The following is a 23394-nucleotide window of genomic DNA, read 5'->3' as shown; positions in this document are numbered from 1 at the left end:
GAGGTCCCTCCTATCCTTAGGCTGTTATTGTTCCATATAGGGCCCCACGAGTGGAGAAGAGGGCGGGTCGTTAAAAGGTGAGGAGCCCTTCGCCAAGCCGTATGCATTGCCTTCAGCATCGGGTTACCAGAACTAGTCTGAGTACCGTACAAGACACTCAGTCCATCTCCGCCATCCAGCAGTGTACATTCTGTAATGACCCATTGCGTCGGGTCCGTTACTTCAGATAATGGAAATACTAACTGAGAGACTTGTAGGGCTAAGGCATAATGTTCTATCGACGGAAGCCCTCTGCGTCTGTGGGAGCGGCTCGCCATTATCTTGGCTGACGCCAAGTGGGGGCGGGAGGAACCCCACACCAAGCCTCTGATTGCCTTGCCGATCTGTCTAAGGGTTGAAAGTGGCACCTGTAGAGGCAACATGCTTAGTACCTATGTACTCCATGCTCACTGCACGCACTCTTCCCCACATAGAGAGGCCTAATTGAGACCATTTTTCCACGACCAAATGAGTGATGAGGGGGTCTAGGTTGTCTGCTATCATATGGTTCAGATCACGGTTGATGAGGATCCCCAGGTACTTAAGGTGTTGCGGCGTCCAACGGAAGGAGAAGCCGTGGATTGCCGCCTGCGTGGTGTGGTTGGAGAGAGGTAGCACTTCGCTCTTATCCCAATTTTCCTGGTACCCAGATAGGGTCCAAAGCCATCAATAATCTCCAATAGGGCTGTGAGGGAGCACCCAACGTCCGTCAAAGTGAGCAGTATGTCGTCTGCGTAGAGGTAGAGTTTGGACACCCCCCTCAAAGGGATCGTGGTTAGTTGAGGAGATTGTCGAATTGTAGCTGCCAATGGTTCCATGGCCAGTAAAAATAAAAGGGGAGAGAGGGGGCATCCTTGCCTCATCCCTGTGCGTATTGGGAAAGGATCTGATATAAAACCACTGCAGTTGACCTGTTCTGTTGGATTTCCATACAACATCTGCTCTTTTGCAATAAATTGGTTGCCCAGGCCGAATTTCCACATGGTTATGAAGAGGTAGCCCCATTTCACACGGTCAAACGCTTTTTCAGCATTGAGGGAGAGTGCTAGGGCTTTATCTGGCAAGTTCCTAGGCTCCCATATGTTGAGTGTAAGGTGCGTAGGTGGTTTCTAGAGGAGCGGCCCGGGATAAACCCCACCTGAGTATGGTGTAGAAGGTATGGGATGACCTTGCACAGCTGGGCCGCCAAAACACTGGCTATTATTTTAATATCCCCGTTCAGAAGAGATATAGGGTGATAGCTACTGCAGCGGAGAAGATCGCTTCCTGGTTTGGGCAAGACCACGATCACTGCTCTGTTAGAAATGGGGCCAAGCGTTCCTACCTGGTCAGCTTCACAGAAGGCATTGCCCACTGGCCCATTTGTCAAATTCCATAGGGAAGCCCTTCTCCCCCAGTGATTTGTGGTACAGGAGAGCAGCTATGGCCTGTGTCATCTCTGTCTTGCTAATTTCCCCATCTAGTAGAGCGTGACCAATGGCCGTCAGATGAGGGAAGCGGACTCCTTCTAGGAAGGATTCCACCTGGGCGGGGCTTGCAGTTGTTTCCCGGGTATATAAACAGTAGAATTTCTCAAACTAATTGAATATGTCCATCGGTTGGGTCAACAGCTCGCCCCTGGAGGACAAGATGGCAGGGATGGCCTGCGCTGTTTCTCTCTGACGAAGCTGGGCTGCTAAGAGCCTTCTGGCTTTTTTCCCCTGTTCATATAGACGACCCTGCAGTCGTTGCAGTGCATATTCGGCCCGCAACGTGGATAGTTCATTAAGTGCCACTCAGGCTCGTTTAAAGCTCTGGCGCGTGGCGAATGAGGGTTGTGTTGTGTATTGTTGGGTGAGGCGTGCAATATCACCCTCCAGTTCTATCTGACGAGCCATCCTTTGTTTGTTGGCCTGGGCAGCATCTCGCATCATTTGCCCGTGGAGGGTCGCCTTGGCGGCTGCCCTTAGCATTCTTTGGGATAAAACTGTTCCCTTATTATCATGCATGTAGTTGGAAACATGTGACCGCAGTTGTGCTTTACCCTGAGGCGTGCAGTATCGATGCATGGCTAGTCACCATGGTTTTCGGCCCAGAGAGACCAACACTGAATCAATGATCAGCAGGTTCATGGAGTGGTCTGGAAGGGCACACTCCAGGATGCGGGAGTCGCAGATCTGAGCCACAATGTTTTGTGTCACCAGGAAGTAGTCCAGTTGCAACTGTGTCCCATGGGCCGGCGATAAGAATGTGTATATTCTATCTGCTGGGTGTGTAAGCCTCCAGTGATTCAACAACCCGTGGTCCGCAGACACGTCCATTAGTATGGCTCTGTCCTGATTGTTTCCCACATCTATGGGGCCGGTCCTGTTGAGTATTGCATCACGTTCTAGGTTCCACTCCCCTCCTATGAATTAGCAGGATGATCTAATCTCCGTGAGTAGGTGATTGATTTGGATGAAGAACGGACGTTTGGGACCTCTAGGAGCATAGATTGAAACAACACATGAGCAAAATCCCCTATCTTTACATTGGTAAACACATATCTGCCCTCTGGGTCCGACCATGTCTTCACCATGGGTATTGCCTTGCGAATCAGGACTGCCACGCCACACCTTCTGGGTGTCATGCTGACCTCCTTTCACGATTTTAGGCAGCATCTGAAGAACGTTTTCCCTCCCCAGCCCCGTTGCAATTTACTTGACTCAGCTGCATCGAGGTGTGTTTCCAGAAGAAGAGCCACATCTGCCCCTTTGAATTGGAGGTAAGAGAGGACTTTCTTTCATTTTATATAATGGGTCAGGCTGTTGACATTCCAAGACAGGATCTTGAGTGGATAGGGGGAAGGAGGGGCTTGGCCGTCCATAGTAGTGGCCATGGTGTGTGGCTGACTAATGGGTGGGCGGGGGACAAGAAGGATAGCGTCGGTTAAGGAAGGGAGGGGGATGTGAGAGGAGTCAATAGAGGGATGGGAGAGGGGTAAGACTCACTGCTGAAGCAAGCCAGTAGCCTTTCTCAGTGGTCGATCTGTGAAGGGATAGAGAAGGGATGAGGCGATGCCGGGTGGCCTCCTGGGGGGGACGTGATAAGTGGGAGTGGTGGGAAGTAGTAGATTGTAGAAAACAGGAGGAGAGGGAGTGAGGGAGACACAGTAAGGAGGGGGGATGGAGTGGGGAAGGGTACTGAGCTCGAAAAGGAGGAGGGGGGATCTTGTTGTGGATAGAGGTGTATCCTCTGTATAAGATCTGTGGATTCTGGGTCTAAACCTGTGGGGCCTGCACGGCTGGAGAGACCCTGGCCGGGCAAAGCGCACTGGGAAAAGGACAAGCCATTCAGCGGCTAGAGAGATTCTTGGAGTGGGAGAGTGAGATCATGATGATCGTCGGGTGCTGGGGGGCTGGTCAATATATACAGGAGCACTTGTTTCGGCGGGAGGGAGAGTGGGCGGGGGAGGAGGGGAGAGGGTGATTGAATCACCTCCGCTTTACAGCTTTACTTGAGCACCGGTCACCTGGAGAGTCCCCCTTGCAGGTGAGGCTTATCACAGCAACAGCTGGGTGGGCATGTAGGGCAGCCTAGGATGAACGGAGCCACAAAAATCATCAGCACCCATTATAAGCATGAAATGGTAAACAGTTGACAGTCAAGAGCACATGGGCAGCATTCCATCTACAACAGGTTCAACATTAATACATCATAAAACGTTATCAAATGAGGATCATTAACCATATACCATTAGCCAATAACCACGGGCTTTAAGGCAAATTTCAGTTGCACAGTGGCACAATATACAATAACAGTCATAACCCAATGTGTCTTACATAACTCTTCTGCGTCCCCAATATGAATAGTGCATAACGCCACTTGGGCGAGAGATGAGGAGGAAAGGGTTAAAAGAAAGAGACATAGAGAAAGGGGGAGAAAGGATAAGAGAAAAAAGAGGAAGGAGCTGAGAAAAGAAGGAAACTGGGAAAGGGGGGAGGAGGAGAAAGAGGGATGATGAGAGAGGGGGGAGGTTGCGGCAGATAGAACCAAAACAGTAATGGTGTAGTACAATAAACAGTAAACATCGTGGAAGTCCATGTACATCTATCAGTCTACATTCCTGATCCGTTAGCATCCTAGATATATCCTAAAGTATAAGGCATACAGTCATATACTCAGCTGTCCATCGGAGTAGAGGGTCATACTACTCGATACCGTGCAGCCTCTTCCTCGCAGGTTGGTATGGCCCGCTCATCCATTATTCTGTTAACTATAAATATGCAGAGGTTTCAGGAGTGAACAGGACTTGTCTCTGTCCTGTTGTTGTGTGTGTTGCACCACTGCCTGTAGCGCTAGGTCCCTGTCCTCATGAGGCCCCGGGAGTCCATACAAATCCGTTCCCCTCTGATGTGTGTAACCATCGCGTCAAGCCTGTCTCCCCTGAGAGTTCGGTAAGGGTGGTGCGTTCATGGGGCCCTTAGTCTGATCCGTGGATCTGTCTAGAGGGAACGTATCCATAGCTTGGGTTGCCAATCCATGCAGAAATGTTTGTAGGTCATCAGGTTTGTAGAAGTCTTTAGATTTGCCTTTCTTAGTGACCCATATTCTCGCTGGTTCGAACAATCCATATTTCACATCCAATTGGTGAAGCTGAGGTCGAAGTGCTAGAAATGGTTTGCGGCGGTCACTAGTCTCTTTTGAAAATACTGCAGCGATCTGGATCTTGTATTCCTCTGTGTGGTATGGGACATGGGCATAAGTTGATGGGCTTGCTCATTTCACAATAGGCAGGCCATGATCGGTGGAGGCCGGTTTGTGCTGTCCTGTCACCGCAGTCCCAGCGGTGGGCTCTCTGGAATTCCAATGGGGGCTCAAGGGTGAGGCCTGTAAATGTAGGGAGGGTAAACTGAAGGAAGGCTTGGGTATCTGACCCTTCCAATTGTTCCCGGGAAGCTGAAGAAATGGACATTGCCCCTAAGACTCCTATCCTTTAGGTCCATGAGCTTACTTCACAGAGTGATGATCTCATGGTCCCGGTCCAGTGCTCTATTAAGTTGGTTCTCCATCAGCGATACATGTTGTTTCAGCCCCGTTAGCCGAGTAGGGAAGCTGGCAATGTCCAGCCGGATAGATTTGGTCTCTGCTGCCAGCATACAGATGGTAGAGGCCATTCTTTCCAGTATGCGCCCTACGGCAGTAATTTCCTGGAGTATACAGTCCATAGCTAGGCTGGCAATGGTGATAGATGGTTCCATCAGTAGTGGCCCTTTGGTGGACATTGAACGTGGATGTTGGAGCGCTCTGGAGAAGAGGAGTTGCCGGGTTTGCTTACTGGAGGGTTTACCAGCAGTTTTGCAGTTGGGCATTTCCAAACCTATTCTCTGGGTTCAGCGTCAGATCTTCACTTCCGGGGAGCAATGTGTCTAACAGTTAAATGGACCAGAGCACGACAGGAGAGTGGGGAGAGTTGGAAAACCTCTGGATTTGAACCTCTGTGGGGAATTGGGTAGTGATAGCACCTTCCCCATGTGCGACCTGGTGCCATCCTCCCCTGCGACACGGCCCTGACGGGGGCCGCATTCCTCCTTCGGATGTATGGCCACCGTCCTGTCACCACCCCCACACTTTCCTTGTCTGGTCACAACTCGGTATGTGGAAGAATGGATGGGGGTTGCCACCCCTGGCCTCTCTGAGTCTCAGGCCTCGAGTGGGTCCCCTCGGCGTGCACGACAATAGGTTAGTCTTGGCCATCCGTTTCAGGCCTGGTTCAACTCCTCGCTGTGAGGCTAGACAGGCGACATAGAACTGGAGAGGGAAGGGTTAGAGGGTTCACTTACTGGCCCTGTGTCAGCAGTTCCTCCATACATGCCACTGCCTTAGGCTGGACTTTTCCACTGGGCTTCAGTGGTCCTGGTGGGTGCTGGTCTACCTACGTTCCTTCCCGGACTTCAGGAACATTAGGGGTGTTGTCGATCCCCTGGGGGGAGGAGGTAGTTCCGTATGTTCTTGTGTTTTCCATGGTTTTCTCTTTGTTTCTGTTTCCTGTTTTTTGGGGGGGGATTTTTTTCTCATGCCTTTATGTTCCCCTACGACCTGTCTTTCCTCTTTGTTATTTGGGGAGGATGGAGTGGGGTTCACCCCCTAAAAGGAGACAAGCGGGGATCCTCCTGCCCGGCTGTCCCCAGGCTACTGTTTATTGTCCTCTGAAGGGACGCATGCAAAGGCAAGTCCCGAACCCCCGCTTGATTTATTTAGGGGGCCGCTGTCGATAGCAAAAGCTGGGGGAGGGAGGGTGAGAACCCGTGATTTGCGGCTGTCGTACCTGGCTGTGCACTTCAGTTTGGCCGGTGCAACGTCTTAGGCAGGAGAACCCTGCCTCAGCAGTGCTTCTTTCATCTGCCGCTGGCCTCGCCCATCTCCTATGTGAGGCCGCTGCTTCCTCCAACTCCTTTAGGCCTCAACCGCACGGCTGCGAGCAAAGCTGACATCTACGGTGGGGGGCATTCCCCAGGGCATACTGTGCATGTTGCATCGTGGTCTGGAGCTCCCTGGCCGCATCTGTGGTCCTCCGCCTCTCCCCATGCGCTTCTGACACCGTCCAGGGCCCACCGCCGCATGGAGCTCCAATATCAGGCGACCATCTTCATTCGTGGCCAGACCACACCCCCTTTGGTTTCTACTTTAAAGAATATTGACAAAAAGGAAGCCAATTTATAAAAATAACACTTTGTATATCTTTTAATACCAGTATCACTGGAATCAGGTGAGTACTTTTCAAGTTAGGAATTTTGAGAGTTTTTAAAAGTTGAGACAGTGCATTTTTCAGATGCAGCAACGTTATCCTATGAAGTAAGAACAAGCAATGCATACAGCTATAGTACAGTAAATTACATGACCAATCTCCTGGACTTAGGGTGAGTATGGGTCAAGGTCAAGGCCACTCTAGCAGGTCACCTGTGGTGGCACTGAGGCGTGTAGGTGCAGGGGTGCAGTTCAGCTTCGGGTGCCCTGTGTGAGTCTATTGGGATTGGTAGGGTTACAGAGCTGCTGCAAGGATTGACTGGAAGATCAGTACAGGGGAACACACAGCAGAGGCTCGACCCTTGAGGTCTTCAGACACATGGGGACACCACCAATCTGCTTCTTCCATGGCAATGGAGCTTGGGTGCAATGGTGTTTTCTGGCATCTGGTCTAGTACTGGAGTTCCTCACAGGTTGCAGGGAGCCCGCAGAAACAGTCTGCAGGCATAGATTGGGGGTCCAGTCTGACCAAGCCAATAAGTGGGCTCAGGTCTCCCAAGGCTGGGAGATGTGGGGAAACCCTTGGTTCTGTTCGCCTCGGTCCAGGGTAGACGTGTGCAAAGGTGTCCTGGGGAGTCAGGTCTTTGTTTCCTGGTCACTCACAGTTGCAGAGGGGTCTGCAGAAACAGGCTGCAGATGCTTTTGTGAAGTTCTCAGTGGGCGCATTCAAGGTAGACTGTGTCTCTGAAGGGCGTAGGGACCACACTGATACCATTAGCCCACTTCAGCTCAGGCTAGGTGGTTCTGATGCAGTAGTAATGTTCAGTGTCGAGGTTTTTGGTGGTCCCTGACTTCACAGTTCTTCTTTGGTTGCCTGGAGATTCAGGGAAGCAGCTTCTCTGCTCCAAGGGAGTACTTCTTGGTGATATGCAAAGCGCTGCAGCTCTCTGTGAGGCTTCAGCGACAAGACAGATTAGGTGCAGTAGCCAAGTCAGTCATGCTTCTCGGTTCTTGGGTTCAGCAGGCTTCTTTTCCACTGCTTCTTTTGTGTCCAGAAAAGATTTGAGGATCTGGTACCAGGGAGTCCCCTAAGTACTCAATTTGGGGGGCTTTAAGGGAAATGAAGGGTATTAGCCAGTAGGCGACTTACCCTTGGGGTCACTACACACCCTAGATGACCACTTCCAGTGGGTAGTGGACATTACTCTGTTCAGAGGTCCTAAATTCCACCACACACAAGATGGCAAATTTTTCTAGTCTGTGTCCACTTCAGGTTGGTCACCCTAGGGGTGTGTCCAGTCTGGACATGTAACACACCTCCTGCATAGCTAATTTTCCCACCTGTCCAGGAGCCAGATGGGCCCTGGGGTAGGAGGGTCGGCATCTCCCTCTGAGGAAGGCCAGTTCTGCCTTCCAAAGGCTGTGGGCTTCTTTGAAGCTTCTGCCTTGGAACGCAGGTCATCCTGTGGGGAGAGGTGTATAACACCGCTGCCTGAGCAGGCTTTGTTTCTGACCTCCAGAGAGCAAAGACTCTCACCCTTGGGGGTCAGGTTCTCGTCTATTGGTGGCAGCTGGTTAGAACTAGTCAGTGAGTTCACCAGCAGTGGGTAGATTTTCAGGGAGCACCTGGTAGGTGCCCTCTGGGTGCATGTAGTAATACATCCATCACTGGAGTAAATAAGGGTATATTAATATGAGATGTTTGATACTAAACATCCCTATTTTTAGTTAAGTCCTCATGTAGCTGGGGAACTCGTATTGACCAGTGTCCAGCACATGTACTTAAAATGACTTCCCTGTGAACTTAACTATGTTTAAGAATTGACAAATACATAGCAGGAACATATCTGCTCTTGCAGATATGCTCACACATGTAACATAATGCACCCTGCCTTAGGGCTTAAAGGCCTGCTGTAGGGGTGGCTTACAAATATAACATGCAGTGTTTAGGGGACATGGCATACAATCTGTAAGCCATGTGTTTTCACTTTTAGGGAGCACATTATCACGCAGCCGGCAATGGCAGTCTGCATTAGTTTGGTGCTGGGTTCCTCAGAGTGGCACAAGTTGTGCTTCAGCTCGTAGGGACCCTCTGCAGTATCTAGGCTATAGGTACTAGAGGTACCACTTAATAGGGACTTACAAAGTTGCTACAGGGCCTGGTAACTTAGGGATCAAGTGACCAGATGTCTTGTTTTGGGGAAGGAACATTGGCACTGGGGACCTGGTCAGCAGGAACCCTGTGCACTTCAGTCAAAGTTGCATCACAAACCAGACAAAAAGTGTGTGGGGGGGTGGGGTGCTGCAACCAGAACCCAACTTCCAGCACCATTTCACCACTGTCTAAGGTGGCAAAATAGTGCTGTTCATCTATTTAAGACATAACTAATTTCAAAATTGTGGCACAGACATTGTTGTAAATTAGCAATTGTAGTGGTCACTTTATGTGATATGTCCCTTACTCTTGGTGGGTCTGCCCAACTCTGACCTTGCTTCCCTGAAATCAGTCTTCTATACTGTTTTTCAGGCTATATTATAGGATCACAACATTTCTGACCATATTACTTAACCTTTTAACGAACTTCACTGTTGCCTTCAGCAGCTCAGGCACAGATTAGGATCAAATGTCTTACCCAATGGGCTGTGCATGACGTTACGCCTTCTTAACTGGCAACCATACTGAAGATCTCGGGTGGGGCCAGAACTTATGAGTTTTAGAATGTTTTACATTTGCAAACTCTTAAATTTAGAAGAGATTAATCCTTTCAACTGCTGTTTCTCTGGTGTTTCTATTGCAATTTACGCCCTCTATTTCTGCAAGCTTTTGCAGAACTTTCACTTTTTTAATAGAAGTTTAAAATCTTCTTTAATCCTCACCTTGCTTACTATTTCGATGTAGATACTGTGTGTAGGAAACTGGGGTATTAGTTGAGGAGGGTGAGTACCCAACTCAAGCAATAACCACAAGCCTTGTCAGGGTGAATTACTAAAGTAACTAAATAAACCTGAGATCAACTCCTGGTAGCTATGCTATGGCACAGAGCATAAAGGTTTCACTTAGAGGCAATGTGTAAAGTGTTTATGCAGTACCAAAACAGTAGTAAAGTTAATACCCAAGAAAGTTCTTAAACCAATTTAGAAATAAATAAATACAATTACACCAAAACAATAACATCCAAGAAGAGAAACCAGAGTTATGAATTTTTAAAGTTTAAATATAAAATAGCATCCAAAAGCATTAAGCGCCAACCACAGTCATCTGGTTGCACTTCACCAGTATCCATGCACAAGTTAAGGCTGACCTCAAAGAAGCATGGGTCAGATACAGAAACCAGACCCGTCCCAGTAGGAAGTTTTACTTTTGGACTCAGGCTCAAGTTTACTAAGATTTTGTGTTATTGGTTATGTCACTTTTGTAGCGAGGGCCGATACGAAATCTATGTTGGGGTTTACAAAGTCACGCAAAGCCTGATTTACGCGGTTTCGCTTGGCTTCATTAAAAAACAAAAAGTAATGCATGGAGCCCATAGCACTGCCTTGTTTTACCTTACATCAGATAGGCATTATATGGATGGAGCATGGGTGTTCCCATGCATCCACCTATGTATTTTGACTCAAACCCATATTGGCTAAAATCAGTAATCATGGGTTTGTACTAACATGGTGCTCCTATATGAGGCTGGTGTAACAAGGAGAAATATCTTTATTTCTCCACTTTACGTCCTCTTTGCTTGTGTGCTGCATTCTGCAGCACTCATACAAAAGAGGAATACATCATTAAGAATAGTTATTTGTGCATGAAGGTATGCTTTCCCGTACAAAAACTATTTTGACTTCAAATCAGGCACCCTTGAGACATGCTGCAAAGGTGTCTGTAATGGTGCTAGGCAACCAGAAGTGCTCCAGCACTATAAGAGGGCAGAACTCCACCATATCTTAGCTGATATGGTGCATTTCCGCTCTTTTCTTTTCACACAACACAGTACAGAGACCTCCCTTGCAGCATTATATTGCATCAAATGTTAGTAAATCATCCACTTAGTCTCTGAAATAGAAGTTAAAATCCTCAGTGGGGCAACGAAGAAAGCTGTGGCTGAAGAGCGTGGATACCCACTAGACAAGGTCCCATTAAATCTGTTGATTTTTGGGCATTAAAACTCATATTTGAGTTTTGTACCCAAGGAAGGTCCCTCTCTGTCTGAATACTTTTGACACCTTTACCCAGTGAAGATTTCTATCTTTGGTCTTTGTCTCTTTTTTGGATCGCAGATTCTTCCACCAGGAAAAGGTTGCAGTCTGTATCCAAAGAGGGTTCCATGAGGTTGAATACCTTCTCCACAAGGTACCACTTGGTTGCTGTGGAAATGCTCAGAGAAGGAGCAACCTGAATCTTTGGCCCAGTGGCAGCGAACCTTCCTCGGATCTGCTTGGTAGGTTGGCCCTGGTGCTCTGGAAAAGCTTCTATGTCCCAGGTTTCAAGAGATGATAAGAGGAGTACACTTTGATACCAGATAAGGTTCCAGGACCTTGGGGACAGCACTTGGGAGTCAAGACTCACTCCATCAGAGGCCACCAGCAGGGTGCAGGGCAGGTCCAGTTGGAACTGGTCAGCTAGACAATTGCAGAAAAAGGCTTCTTGTAGATGTTGTGTCCATGTAACTTGACACTTGGAGTGCACTTCTTTGTCCTGTACAAGCAGAAAAGTAGGTCTAGTGTTCTAGGCTCTTCTCTGGTTACAGACAGCAGGTCCAGAAAGATTTCTGAAGAGCGTAATGGGGTGTCACATTTATCCTGGCACCAGCCGGTGGTAGGGAAAACTCTGGACCTGTTCCTAACCAATAGGGTGAAAGTTCCCATAGATAACCCTACCTACTTTTAAGCCATTTCCTTTGTGTCCTACTCCAAGCAATCACACAGTGCCCCTTTCTACCTAAGACCAGTGTGGCAGCTAACATTTGCCTGTTAGAGAATTCGCCTGTTAGTAGTTAAAGAAGTTTCTGGGCACAACTCAGGTGGTCATCCAGTCAGAGGAACAGATACACCTCCTGCAACCAAGGCCTTTGCCCTGCTCTGGGAGCAGTTTTCACATCTCAAAAGGTGGCTTTTCAGCTGCCACATAACTGTGGAGCTCATGCAAATAGGCCTCCAGAGAGATTAGGCAGGAAAAAAGTACATTTTCCAAAGTATGTATTAAACATCTGAATTCACCTGTCAACTGGACTTTTAATACATATTTCAATAATTCTAAGAATGATATTTGTAGGTGTTTCCTAGCCAGAGATAACCTTATTACATTTTATTTTGCATCCCAATGCTTCCCTGTGGAACAACAAACCTTTGTACAGTGAAGATAGCTTTCAGGGCTTGCTACAGTGAAAATAGCTTTTGGGCTTTGTCAATGAAAGGAGATGTGTAACATTAAACATTTACATGTCTTACTTTTAAATACCACACATCATGCCTTATGGCTAATAAGACCTATTTAGTATTGACTTAATAATATTTTAAAAAACATTTTGACATATCAAAAGAGGTTATTCATACAGGTCAAATTTGCATTTTCAATACTGCACATCCAGGCTACAGAAGGTAGATCTACAGTCATGGTTGTATTGTTACTGCAGTTGATGTCACAATGGGTGCTACGGCCTACCAGTGACATTACTTTGCAGGCCCTGTGTACACCTTGTAGAATATACTGTGGAATTATATGTAAGTTAATTATACCAATTAGCGGTATGCCAATTTCATTATTTTGAAAGGAGGAGCACAGGTACTTTACCACTAGTTACAGTGCACAGAGTTTTACGGCCAGCAAAAATAGCCAAGGCAAATATTGGGAGGGAGGAGGTAATATGGCCATTTTCTAGTCTTTTCGTGAAAGTACATATTTTGTAATGCTCTTACTTAGGTAACCTATCTCAGTTGTTGCTACTTAACCAATTATTTCCCAACATTTTTAACAGCTAAAAAGAGAAAGCTTTGATCCTTTCTAAATAGTAAGTATTGTATACTTTGCATTGTTGAACTTGAATTGGTAGTATTTTGAAAGGATTTTGTTAGACCTGACATCCTTGGGGTGATTTCCCCTGTCCTTTTGCCTCTGCCTCTTGTACTTTTTGTTTTTGCTGTTTCTGGTACTCTGGGCACTTTACCACTGCTGATCAGTGCTAAAGTGCAAGTGCCCCCTGTGTAAATTGTAATTAAGGTTGATTATCCATGATTGGCATATTTGATTTACTAGTAAGTCCATAGTATAGTGCACCCTGTGTGCCCAGGGCCTGTAAATCAAATGCTATTGGTGGGCCTGCAACACTGATTGCGCCACCCATTTGAGTAGCCCTGTAATCATGTCTCAGACCTGCCATTTCAGTGTCTGTGTGTGAAGCTTTAAATTGCCATGTCGAGGCCCAAATCTTTCCTTTTAGTACATGAAAGGCACCCATAAGGTAGATGCCAGGTTGCCCCATGGGCAAGGAGCTGTGTATTCAAAAGGTGGGACATGAACTGGTGTGTTTAACATGTCCTGATAGTGAAATACTGCCCAATTCGTTTTTCGCTATTGCACTGCCTATCTCTCCTATAGGTCAACATGAGGATTGCCTCAAAATATCTCTTAAACATAATTTCTCATTGGGAGCAGATAGAGATGTGGAGTTTAGGGTCTCGGAACTCACAATTTAAAAATACATCTTTTAGTGACAGTGGTATTTAACTTGTGTGTTTGAAAATACCACTTTTAGAAAGTGGGCATTTTCTTGCTTAACCATTCTGGGCCTTTGCCTGGCTGTGGAATACATGTCTGTGTCAGGATCAGGGGTGGCTCCTTCGCAATGGCGAAGGAGCGTCGCCCCACTGGCTCAAAGCCAGCAACTGGAAAATAACACAATATTCGATTATTGTTTTATTTTTCAGCTGCTGGCTTTGTGGAGGGAGGGGCAGGGCTGTCCATGAGAGGGGGGCGTTGGAGTGGAGTGAGTGCACCAAACTGCGCATGGCAGTTTGGCCGGCCATCTTAGGCAAGCCAAACTGACATGCGCGTTTAGGGTTCTTCAACCAGGCTGTATTGCACCGACCGACCGAAGCTGTGTCAGACCAATCCCTTTCTGGGTACCGCAGTCAAGTACAAGGCGGATGTGCTTTTCATCAATTGTGTCTCAAGCAGGAATAGCAAATTACTTGGAGGCTTTGCAGAGGGCAGGGCTCAGGGCTGAAAGCAAGGCTTGGACAACAATGGGTTCCAAGTCTAATGTTATAATACATGAAAGTTACAGAAACAACAGAACAGGCTCCACTGGAGAGAAGTACACTAGAACACTGACCTTTGTCGGGAAACAAGACAGCTACAAAGAGATTACATAAAGAGCTGAAGACAAACAAAACAAGCACAGCACAACCACAGCTAAAACATAAAAAAAAGTTCCACGAAAGCAGATGAAAACAGTACTTCCGCGTCAGGACACTGATAAGAGAAACACACCAGTAACAACAGGAAATAGAATGCTACAGCCAATAGAAGTAGAGGAAAAGTAAGTGGTAAGCACAGGAACCAATGAAAAGCAAGGGTGGGATATAAGTACCTTTTAAATTTAGTACAATAGATTTCACAAGCACAGTGCAAGTGCTGTGCAGGCAAAACCTAAAAAAGAAAACAGGAATTGAGGTTTGGCTTCTGCTGTAAGATTTTTTTCAATCCAGAATAAACGGGTGTGGAAAAAGCCACCCAGTATGAATCAGGCAGAGGGTAATTGCATCTGGTAACTTTGCTATTTTGCTCCCCTTTACTCCGAATTGGACCCGAGTGGTTGTAGCCTGCTATGTATAGTACAACAAACCTTCTACTTTTTAAAATACTGTTCTGTTACAGTGATCTGAAGTATGTTATCCATGCATATTGCAATGAGCCAGCCTTCCACTGCTCTTGTATAATCCTGCCTCCTGAAGGCATCCAGTCATTTTAACAAGGCACATTCAACGACTCAGCCAGCCAGAGAAAACCATTACAAGCAAAAATTCATTACTCTGCCCCCTTGTTAACGCTGCCTACAGTAACTTTCAAAATTCCTCCTGAGCCTCTGGAATATGAATTGATCTATTCTCAAATGTCAAGCCCTCGAGGAGCATGCTTCCAAGACACTGTTACTAAGCAACAGGACATTAATCGGATTCATTAGGACAAAAATGCTGCAGGATAAAATATGAGTGGCAGAATCAACAATGAACGGGCCTGGTGGCAACACTCAGAAAGCCGGCCTTGATTGTGTTACATAAATAAAGCAGACTGCTTAAATTAGAAGGGCCACAAAACATTGCCTCAAATTACACAGCTTATTAGAAATGGCCACACACCAAATTACCTTACCAATCTACTTCTCTCCACACATATTTATTTCTTGATACCACAATTGACTTTCACTCTCTTTTGTCCTGGGTGGAATTCAAACATCAAACTATTAGGATAAGGTAGTAGTCTAAGGTCAGAGAGGTTATTCAGACCAATGTGGACTCTGGCCACCATCTTGCCACGGCAGCAGAAGCCATGGCATCTGCTCTCCTGGCAGGGGACTGCCCTGCAAATAGTAAGAACTCCACCTGTTTGGCAGATAGACCAATGCCTTCTGCACCTATGCAAGTGCATTGTTTGCACAGATCAGAGAAGTTTTCAAAGAGGGCACCATGTTGATATCCAATCTCTTTGCAAAGTTTTTGTTTTGTGAAATAAAAAACAAAGAGCCCTGGGTGTTTCCTCCCAGTGTAGGTGCTGGGGGGAGGGGCATGGAAGGGGTCATATATGGTCTCCTGTTTGAGACAACCAGATTTGGATAACGTATATTGGCCAACAGTAGAATCACCAAAATCAGCTGTTGCATCCCTACATTTAAAAAGGGGGTAAATATTAGGTGTTCTCAATTGATGAAGACCCCATAATTGAGAAAATAAATGGAACATGAAGTTATAGTGTGAAATGAAGGTTTGAAAAAGCATCTGAAGAGACAACAACACATGACAGGAAAAGGCAGAATGAGAAGTTAGTAAAATTCAGTTGTGGTTTTTAAGTGATTGCTTCCATTTGGTGTATAATGCCTGTGACTAAAACTAATATTTGGTCATCAAGAACTGGGTTAATGCATCAGTGTTGAGTAGAATAACTTTTTGGATTAAAAAATAACATAAAAACATAAAGTAAGAGATCAAGATTGAGGTGTATGACCAAACTTGTATTTGTGATTACAATTGCTAGGTATACTAGTTCTACAAGTTATTAGTCTTGTATTAGAACTCTTTATGGTATGTTGCAGTATCAGAGAGCTTGCATTTTTACAAATGTATGCACTCCCATTGTAAAAGTGAGTTTTGAAAGGCAGCAGTCCTGGTTGCCAGCGTGGAGTTCTAACAGCACTATTAAGGATTACATAAATTGAAGTATAGTTAAAATACTAGTAAATCTGTTGTAAAGGTGTATGATTCTGAAGCAAAAATATTGAACTGTTGGACCTGACATCTTCGGCGTGGTATTCCCCCAAAAATGTTGCATTCCCTCCTCCTGTTCTGCTGATTTAGTTTTTGTTGGCTTTAGTACTCTGTGCACTTTACCACTGCTAATCCGTGCTAAAGTGCTTGCACTCTCTCCTTCAAACATGATAAAATTGGCCTACACCTAATTAGTACACTGCATTTACTTGCAAGTCCTTAGTAAATTGTACTACATGTAGGTAGGACCTTTAAATTAAATGCTACCAGTGGGCCTGCAGCACTCATTGTGCAACCCTCTAAAGTTACCTTTTGAATATGTCTCAGGCCTGCCAGTGCAGCCTGTAGTACAGTTTTAAACTGCCATTTCAACCTGCCAACATAAACCTTTTGCCAGGCCTAAACATTCCTTTTAAATACATATAGGTCAATCATAATGTAGGGCATGCTATTTAAAAAGTAGGACATGTGTACTTATGTTTTACATGTCCTGGCAGTGCAAAATGTTTTTCACCGTTGTAAGGCCTATCTCTCCCATTGACTAACACTGGGTTACCTTATTACATTTAATAAGTGATAACTTTGGATTAGGAACAAATAGAGATGTGCTATTAAAACTCAAATGTATTCTAGTTTAAAATCCTCTTTAATGGTAAAGTCGGACTTCAAGTCAGAATTTTGAAAATGCCACTTTTCTAAAGTTAGCTTGTCCTAATTATTTGTGCCTCCTGCCAGTGTCCTGAATTTCAACCTCATGTCATTGAAACATGACGGAGCCGTACAGCAAATTTTCAATGTTTTTTTTCACAGCGGGATTTCATTTCTGAACATAAAAAAATATCCCCTCATCAATGGAGTTTTATTTCCATGGTGTGAGGGTCATTTTGCAGTTTTGACTGCCCCTTTCTGCCAGGTTTTTCCTGCTAGTAATGGACAGTAAAAACTTGTCATTTGTTCACCCATTCTAAATAGGGTCAGCTGACAAATGGCAACATCTTTGACTGCGCTTACTCTGTGGTGCCTTCTGATGTGTAAGTCAATGGCAAAGACAGAGTGATCTCCACTGTCGACATATTGAAGGTCCGTCCAACTCTAAATGAGGCAGGAGGACCTTCATTTTGGCAGAGAGGGTACTACATTGTTTCTGCGACGACATAGCCTCTCTGCCAAACTCAAATCAGTCCTTGAGCTCTGCAGTGTGTCTTTTTATTGCACATTTATATAAATGTTTGCATTGCATTTTGAAAGCATTTGTTTTACCTTAATCACTACTTTATTTTGTGATTATACTTTGTGTAACACTTCTTTAAAATAACTGCTAAAAAATTTACAGTGGTCTCTGTCACAAGATGGGGCTTTGTAGCACTCTATATACTCAAGTCACTATTCCCTACTGTGCCAACTAGTATTCAGCTAGTATTAATTTCTCTCAGGTCACATACATAGACATTTGCAGTGATCACATTACTCAGCTGAAGTTTCATCAGGTAAAAGAGCACATTGCCAACTGATTAGTTTAACTTGAATTTATTTTTAATTTAATTTGTGCATGCATTATTATATAGGCAATTACTTGAAGTAAAAAAAAAAAATGTTAACAAATTCTCAACAGAATATTCTGTTCTTTTTAGCCATGTTTCTGACCCCACCACCACACTCACTGTCCCTGTCCCATGGCACTTTGGAATACACTTTTGGGGTGCATGCAAATGAAGACAGTCTGGGAAAGTGCCAACAAGATCGAATTTCCAGTCCATCTTCATTTACAAGTATTTACAGAGGTATATTCACACCCTGGAAAAAGATCCACAGACCCCCCCAGGTGGAGCACGTCCTCAAATAAAAGACCTCTGGTGCATAGGATTGGATTCTGTTTGTTTTGGTGCAGCGTCCTTAACGTATTATTTGATCTCTATAATAAAAAAAAAAACTGTAGGCGATGTCCTATGCATAAAATTCTTGTGGTACATTTTATATGTAGGCTGTTTTGTCCATACGTCGGAGAAAAAGCTAGCTTTGTCAATGTGGGCTGTGTTTTGTTGTCCTATTAGAAATCCATTCTGCTCAAACCACGGTGTGGAACCAGAATATCCTCAGCACAATATTTTTTCACATAAGTACTTTGTCCTAAACATAGTCTAACAAAATATAGTCTCATTGGATTTACTAATCAAAAACCGACACCGAATAGGATTATTTATTTTTAAACAATATTAGGACATGCTTTTTATGTAAGATGGTATTTCAGTGTAGAACAGACATGCAACTCAAACCATGGCAAAGGATCATGAAATATAACCCAAGAGAGAGAGATGGGAATGTGAGAGTGAATGTGATTGTTTACAGACTGGATCTCAATATCATATCATCTTGTTGCCTGTGGAGAGAAAGGAGGTTAGGACTATGCTTAGAGGCAGTTTTCTATGGCAGCAAACTATACAGCTGCACACAAAGCCTGCCTATGGGGGAAGGAGAGCAGAATCTCTTGGTGAGGCTGCTACTCCTTTTTTCTATTTTCTCATCGGAGCTTTATTTACCTTGTGTACAATTTAACCCTCAATTGTTGTACTATAGACAGTCTCCATAGATGTATTCCTTGGTCTTAAGGTACTATCCCTTATATTTTTACATGATCCATAGGAGTCTCCTCAAAGTATGAGTGCCTTAGAAAAATATATCATAACATACCAACTAAAGTCATTAAAAAAAACTTCATTTGATTAGCCTCTGTGATAAATGAATGAGAGTGACATTTTCTGCTAGTTGAGTTTCACAACCCACAGATTTTGCATTGAGGACCTTTATGATACAACATCATTTATGAAAGCTGACAAAAGTGTGGCATACATATGTTTGCAATTTGGTTAGTGAGTAGGTATTAATTCTATTGGGAGGACACATTTTCCCTAAACCAGTATTTTGATGTTTTTTCCATTAGTCTGGAAGAATGCAAAATGAAGGAAGAATTGTAAACTGGAAATTGATTTTGCATGGGACATCTACGCAGCCTGAACATATGAAGCTGCCTCGAGTATATACCACTTACAATGCTGTCCAGAATGACAGGCGCGGAGTAGAAAAGATGACTGACTTAATGGAGGTATTGTGTTGATTGTTTTTAATGTTAATCTTCCAGATATAAAAGATTTGAAAAATGTGTATGAATCCAGCATAAGGACCTAAAAATGTTGCATCAACAGGGAACATTGATTAGTTGTCCATCTGAACGGCAAACCTGAGACCTCAGGTCGCAGGTGTGTGCACTTGCAGGGTTCACCTAACCTTTCCCCTTACCAAGAGAGATCAAATGTAAGTCTGGTAATAACATCATCTGCTATTCAGGTTCTTAGGAACAATTCCGTTTATGGTACGCACTAGATATATGTAAATAAAGATACACTGATTAGTACCACAATTAAAAGCAAGAAATATTCAGTGTGACACACAAAATGTACTCTGATGACTTGTGTGTCTCATCGTATTAAATTCATAGTCTCTAAAATGATTCATTTTCTGCTATTCCTATTGCTTATGATCTGGCAGTAGCTTGCAATGTAGAGATGTATGATGAAAATAGCTCTAAATATTTGTATTACTATTAATACCTAGGTCCTAATTGAAAGGAGATTGACAATGGGACATTTGCTAAAGAACTGGGGATGCAATGACAACCCCACTTTATGTTGCCTTCCCTCATGTAGATAGCGAATAGTAAGGGAGGAAGGTGATGCTCCCAATGGAGGCACTGCCTCTGGCTCCAGAACCGTGAACACCATCAACCTGTTATGATGCCACCAGATATCACTCAATTTTGAGTGCAAGTCTGTTATTGTTTTCAATATTGCCATCTTTGAAGTAGACTTCCATAGAATTTTAGCATTCTTGCACAGAACCAAATAAAAGTGTCCTAGGTGTGCTCGGAAAAATGTGCAGCATGTAAGGGAAAAGTCCAAACATGGGTTCTTGAAATGCAACATTGTTTTGGGGATACACTTCACCATTTACTGACATTAGCAATGACAATTCCATTAGTAATGATGGAATTGTGTGGAACACATTTTTCAAATGAGGTGGCTGCTGGGATGCTGGTCACTGTAACAGCCACAAACCATTCTCCATGAGTGTGGCAGGCATCTTTTCTCTGTCATACTGGCAGATAGATTCTATGACAGGTAAGATCAAAAGATGCCATTAATCTGGTTCATTGTACCTTCTTCTACAGTGAAACAACCCCTGACTAAGCTACTAGCAGAAAGCAAATTTTTATTCCATCAATCCACAAACATCAAACTACAGGCAACCTCTCCTAGTATTGACCCTATTTGACACATACTATATTTGAGTTCTGAAAAAATCATTAGAATTGAATTAAATATCCAAATAGTACATCCATATTTTTTGTCCAAAAGCCAAATTGATCAAAGGGAGTAGCAGGGCGAGCTCAAGGGAGGATTTGAAATCACTCAATAAGCAGACAATTAAAGAAATGTGTGTCAGCATGTATTCTGCAAGGTGGTCTGCACAAGAACATACATATAAATGTCTGAAAAGTATGACAGAAAATTTGTCCGAGTCCGAGCAGGAAAAGGTCATCATTTCCTCAAAAACTAGGAGAGGAGATTTAGAATTTTGGGCATATTTTCATGCTTCTAAAAGTCATGTTTAAACAAACACCTGTAATTAAGTATCAGACTAGAAAATATGCCTACATGCACGCAATGTCATTTTTCTGGAATCCTGCAAATGTTTCTAATGTGCATGAATGCTTTAGCAGGATTGTTAATTTCTTTCACATTCTTTGGTCTTCTTTTAGTCAGCAGAACGGACTACCAACACAATTGTGTTGGTTCTTCTTTCCCTTTTTTCTACCTCAACCTACAGGATGTTTAGTTTGTGTTCACTACTGCTTTTATAAAGTGATCACATTTAATTATTAGCAGCCTAGTTAGGACACAAATTTATAGAGCCATAGTTATCATCCCTAGTGGGAATATTTGTAGGCATGACCCAGATTTACTTTGTTGTTGCAATAAATAAACTATTTTCCTAGTTAGATTGGTAGAAGAATAACTTGGAATGCCTACGTAAAAAGTAGCTTATTAAATTGTTTGTCAATGTCAGGTATCCATCAGGAAAAGATTATCAGTCCCAAAATCACTATTAAACATGTCATGTTGAATAACGTTTAATTAGATCATCTGTTAACTTAAATTGGTTTTACCAAAGCCATCATAAATCAATAACTACAATCTATAAGAATTTATAGAGAAATACTGTTTCACTTTGTTTTAAAATGAATACCTGTTCCTTTTTTAGGACCATGCCGTGGAGGACACAATGACTGGAAAGCCAAAGCCCACAGAAAGCCCACCTAGCATTATCAAGAAGAAGGAAACAGAACAGTCAGATGCTGTACAAAATCTATTGCAAAGTGCTTTCAGAAAGAATGTTCCACAGAATATAGTCAACAAGAAGTTGTCCAATGTAAACTTGCAGCCCCCTTATGGACATTACACCCAACCTCTTGAAAACCTAAGCAAAAAATCACAGCAAAAAGACTCAGTGGACAGTCAGTACAATGACTATGTTGACCTATTCTATAACGCCAGACCTTACAAACATATGGATGAGAGACTGATGAAAGCATTACTTGATATTCTGAAAGAGGGAAATTAAACCTTGAGCTATGATACTGAGTTGGAAATATTCATGTCCCAATCCTGACCATTACTTGTTTTGAGGATATTCGATTTATGTGGCTAACTCTTTAGACACTGCAAATGTGGAAGAAGGCATTGTTCACCCATGTAACCCTTAGGCATTCATTGCAAGTGGCAACCTAACTCTGATTGGACCGGTAACAGATTACTGGCCTAATTAGAATTATGACAACCATTGTAACACCTGAGATCTGTTAACTTTCACCTGGAGATTTTGGCTGCTAGAAAATGAGGAAGTACTGGGGGACTGTCCCCGTAATTCCTCATTTCTTATTAGACCCTCAGTGAACAGTTTGCAAAGTGTTTGAAATTCAGCATCCTCGAACTTACTAGTATTTGTAACTCTGAGAGTGGGGAAATATCAACCAATTTCCCAGGCCACTCATGATGAGGGGCTTCATGTTCTTGAGCATCATTCCTAAAGTGTGCTTAAAATACATCCACAAGAAATATTTTTACTTTCCTTTTAATCTCATTTGTTTTGTTAGTATGGAATGTATTCACAGAGCAAGAATCCAGAATTAACAAAAAGTAGGCCTCAAGTGTTTGATTTGTTTTTTGAGGTACTCTAAGCTAGTTATTACCCATAATATTTCTTAAGGAATGCTTCAACAAACTAAAAGTGGCAGTAATACAGAGCACATGCACAGTGAACCAATCAAGATGCATTTTCCTTATTCTGTACCACTCGACTTGCAGAGAGTTTCCTTTATCATGCAAGGTGAGAAGTTGAGGGATCCTCTTGCATTTCTTTCATAGGGAACATTCATTTACAGTGTAATTTATTGGGAAGCACAAAATACAGAAGTGAAACAAATAGTTTGTATATTCGTCTGGGAGTTGCCTTGTTATGTCACCTCGATTTCCACATAATCATTGTACACATCAAACTATCTGCAGAAGCCTGATGAGAAACACACTGATACACATCTTTTATTTGACATGTTGCACTTGTCAATAGAACTGAGATAGTTGTCAGTAGCCAGAAAACATAAGTTTGCAATGACAAGCAAAATGTCTCAACCTACTTGACACCTTTTATACAATATAATGTAACAGAATAACTCTTTTTGCAATTATATACTGCACATTACAAACAGAGTGCCATACCCTAGATTGAGAAGAAAATATAAAGATGAATGGAAATTTTGAAATATTTTCAGATTTTTTGCTTTTCTGTGCACTGTCGATTTTACTGAAGCACCGTCAGAAAATATGACTATCCAGAGAATCTAAAGATTGTCAGCAACGGGCTGGCCCTTAAGCCCCGGAAGCTCAAGACTTGTGCCTTACCCACTAGCTAAACCGTTCTATACAGGTGATTCAGAAATGCTGCTCTCAGGCAAATATTAATGCATATCCCTTTAGAAAATAAATTTAGTACATAATTTACCTAATAGGTCTCAAACCTCAGCAAGATATAGTTGCCTTATTGTTAGTTACTGAAGGTGATTTTGGA

The 23394-nt window shown here is 43.7% G+C and overlaps 1 protein-coding gene across 1 annotated transcript in view; it reads left to right on the top strand.

Moving 5' to 3' along the window:
- PCSK1 (proprotein convertase subtilisin/kexin type 1) overlaps window positions 1-21905 on the top strand; it is a 209557-nt gene extending 187652 nt beyond the window's left edge. Inside the window, exons 13-14 of the mRNA XM_069225743.1 lie at window positions 19154-19315; window positions 21532-21905. Of these exons, the coding sequence (XP_069081844.1) occupies window positions 19154-19315; window positions 21532-21891 (522 nt within the window). The 3' untranslated portion in view covers window positions 21892-21905. The remainder of the gene's footprint in view (window positions 1-19153; window positions 19316-21531) is intronic.
- The last annotated feature ends 1489 nt before the right edge of the window (window positions 21906-23394 follow it).

Source organism: Pleurodeles waltl, chromosome 1_1 (assembly GCF_031143425.1).
Source record: "Pleurodeles waltl isolate 20211129_DDA chromosome 1_1, aPleWal1.hap1.20221129, whole genome shotgun sequence".
NCBI classification, from domain to species: Eukaryota; Metazoa; Chordata; class Amphibia; order Caudata; family Salamandridae; genus Pleurodeles; species Pleurodeles waltl.
The sequence above is the reverse complement of the archived record's forward strand: the minus strand, read 5'-3'. Positions and strand labels throughout refer to the sequence as shown.